This window comes from Amblyomma mixtum, chromosome 5 (assembly GCF_055824585.1).
Source record: "Amblyomma mixtum isolate Tamu chromosome 5, ASM5582458v1, whole genome shotgun sequence".
Lineage (NCBI taxonomy): Eukaryota > Metazoa > Arthropoda > Arachnida > Ixodida > Ixodidae > Amblyomma > Amblyomma mixtum.
In genome coordinates, this window is record NC_143016.1 from 49,233,187 (window position 1) to 49,236,586 (window position 3,400).

General features: G+C 46.8%; 1 protein-coding gene across 3 annotated transcripts in view; it reads right to left on the minus strand.

Annotated features, from left to right (window-relative positions):
• Window positions 1–1,251: 1,251 nt before the first annotated feature.
• The window catches only part of LOC149342071 (uncharacterized), a 7,364-nt gene continuing 5,215 nt past the window's right edge, over window positions 1,252–3,400 (minus strand). For 2 of the 3 annotated variants that reach the window (XM_089544372.1, XM_089544373.1), the window contains exon 5: window positions 1,252–1,695. In XM_089544372.1, coding sequence (XP_089400498.1) covers window positions 1,349–1,695 — 347 coding nt within the window. In that variant the 3' untranslated portion in view covers window positions 1,252–1,348. Of the gene's footprint in view, window positions 1,696–2,471; window positions 2,707–3,400 lie in introns of those variants that run through there. The other variant, XM_089544374.1, reaches the window with a different exon arrangement.

Sequence of the window (3,400 nt, forward strand, 5' to 3'; positions counted from 1 at the left end):
GTATACAAGGAAGGTGTTATAGGCGCGACACTTACGAAAATGCTAACAATTTCGAACTGATTCCAAATAGTAACAATTTTTCGATTAAAATCCGAAACTAGCAGCGTTTAATGTAAGGTCAAAATTCAGAAAGCCTATGCGACAGTTGTGCTGCAAGAAGAAATAACGGCGAAAAGAGCTGATTGGAATTGGTTTTCGCAATTGAGGATTTCGAGCAGTACAGGTAATAGGCCCAATATTAGAAACGTATTGGCAACGAGGAGTCCTACGAAGGGCCAGATTGAAACCATCTATTTGCAATATTGGGCTGATTACCAGTGATACTTTGGTTAGGACTGCTGTGGCATGTTGAGCGCTGACAAAGGTTATGTATAAATAAATGAAATGAATGAAATGAATGTCCTAGCAAAACGTTCAGTTGGGCCAGTTGGTAGATATTCATGATGTGAACAGCGCGAACTGCAAGGGACAAGAAAAGAAGGGACACAGGACGAGCGCTCGTCCTGTGTCCCTTCTTTTCTTGCCCCTTGTAGTTTGCGCTGTTCACATCATGAAATGAATGTCCACTGGCACAGGCGGTTGTTAGAGAGCTTAAAGCTCCGAGAAAGATACTTCATCCACAGAGAAATAGGTGAAGTATAAATTAATTCTTCGAAAGATATAATAGCGTAGTAGGTGTAACAATGAAGCATAGCGACATGCACAAATTGAGTGAGGAAAAAGCACACGAAATTAGAAGATGTGTTGGTCAAAAGTGTTCATTTAAGAGTACATTTGGAGCTGCAGCGGTTTTCTCCGCTTTACTCAATCGCCATACGTTTATGATCAAGTCTAATGCACTTCGGACTATGTGATCGACGACCAGCAACTGGCTCGACGATCAGGAACTGGCACGTGGTTTAATTTATTCTCAGACATCCGCGTAAAACACTCTCAACGTCTTTGCTAACGACGTCCTCCGGCGCAACCTAAATTCTATTTTGGCCGATTTTAATTATATAGCCTTGGTCTTTAGTTAAATTATACTCTTTTTCCTAGAACCTGATAACATGTACACTCTTCAGAAAAACTTCAACCTTTCCAACCTTTAAAACAAGCACCATGTTGGTGGTAATTTACGAAAACAGTTCAGCCCTTTAGCGTTTCCGGGGTACTTAATTTCAGAGACATTTTCTTAGTGGTTGCCATCATCGGTACGCCGGTGTTTTATATGGCATTCTTATGCAGGATTAATGAATAAGACGTAAGATATTGGTTTTTCTCACCGATGATGATGGTGATGAAAACTTTATTTGGAACAAGGCAGTTTTGGACACGTTCCTTGGGCCCCCGCACGGCCCCACTGCACTCAAACGTTCATGTCCCGGAGTCTCATGACGCTGGCAGCCCGGCATGTGGCGATGGTTTGCTTGGCCGGGTCCTCGGAGCGCAGTAGGGTCTCCCAAGCCTCCCAAGTGGTAAGGTGCTCCAGGCCCGCGGGGGAGGATCCGCCGGGCAGAGGAAAAGAATATGGCTGAGAGTGGCTTTGGGGTGGTGGCAGAGGGTACTGGAAGGGTTCGTGTGGACTTGGTGATAGCGCGAGCGTATATAAGGGGAGGGTAAAGTGCGTGTTTGGAGCCGCCTCCAAAGTGTCTGATGGTAATTGTCGAGGGAGGGATGAGGTGGGGGGTAGAGCCGACGCTCGGCTTTGTAGGCCTGCGTCATTTCACTGAATGAGTGCATGCGCTCCCACGAGAACCCCAGATCGAATGATTCCTATTTATGTCAAACCATGCTTGGGTTCGCCTTCGTGGTTTATTACTTTCATTATTCTACCACTTCGTAATCAGCAGGCTCATCCGCCAGTATTCAGGCGCGCCTTTATCACGTAGTGCGTCGCGGGTAATTAGATGTGCCCACGTACTGCTATGTGGAAGTTGTTAGACTTAATATGTTTGTGGAGACCTGTACAGTAGTATAGAGCAGTATTACTGAAATGTTGGCCCCTCGAGCGTTTGATCGTAGTAACGAATTTCTGGTGAGGCTAGCATTATTAGTGGCCCATAGTGGACGTTTATATTTCTTCTGTGCGTAGCTGTTTTTTTTTTAAGAAACGTCAACGCCGTCTGTATGTAGGATCTGTCCTCCTACCAAGCGGTCACCTCTAAAAGGGTGAAAAAAAAAACGGTCAACACAGCCCCGACCATCCTGAACAAGGCTTATCACGTGTATAACTTACTACCACCCTTAATAAAAGAAGTGGATATGTAACTGCTTTCTAACGATTTCATATATATTCGCAGTGTTTATTCCACTGATACTGAAATATTCAATTTAACACCAAAGTTATTGAAAAAGCAGTTTTCGTCTGGACTTGTCCTATTTGAAGCAATGGCTGTTGTTGAGATGACATAACGGGGTCGCCTACAGCCGTCCGCCGTTGGACGGCGCTTATACAAGTGTCCTCAAAAATGCAATCCTTTGTAACAAAGTTTTTTTCAGAGTGGAAATTTTATTTCCTCTTTCATTTTTACAACTGGACAACTTTGTTTTGTGTCTATCTTTGCGCCGGTGAGTGCATACCATGGTTTCACATGTTGCCTAGCAGCTGGCTGCAAGTCTCTGGGTCGTACGCTATTCTTTTGACGTCACAATTTCGTTCATACTGGTCGACACAGTACTGCGGAACATTGTCTTTGACATCGTCAGTAACCCACAGCAAGCACTCTGCAATGAGCAAAAAGAAAAAAAATTGCTGAGGCTCAGCTTGGCTAAGCCTGGGGAATGCGAAGCATATTAGTGGCTAGGCTTGGTAATACATGGCTTTCCTTGGTTGAATACTTGGTCATTTTAATACAACCACTAGAAGCCTTCGTCGTGGGGGAAGACAACGGCATGGCTACAGCGGAACGCCGACTAACCCCGAGACGCGCGTTGGGTGAGCGCCTGGATTGCCACGGAAGCCGCGTCTGCCTGCCCGGTGGAGCGAGCGTTTCACCTACACCGAGTGTGAACGCGCGTTCGAAATGCGCGGGTGTGACGGCTTGGGGCCCCACGGCGACGGCGCGAGGTGGAGGCCGGCTCTCTCATCCGATGTCACGTGGTGTGACGTCACGGTGTCACGTGGCGTGACGGCTAGGGGCATGGAGGAAAATGGCTAGGGGTCCCACGGCGACGGCGCGAGGTGGAGGCCGGCTCTCTCATCCGATGTCACGTGGTGTGACGTCACGGTGTCACGTGGGGGTCCCACGGCGACGGCGTGAGTGGTAGCTCTAGCAATATGCTTCGCATAAAAGAGTGTCATATCAAGTCCAGCTTGACAGACGCTGTAAAATTATGATGATATGGTATACGAGGTTCACACTCAAAATGCCATGGGGTAAGAGGGAAGCTATAGTGGGATATTCAAGATTAGCTTCAA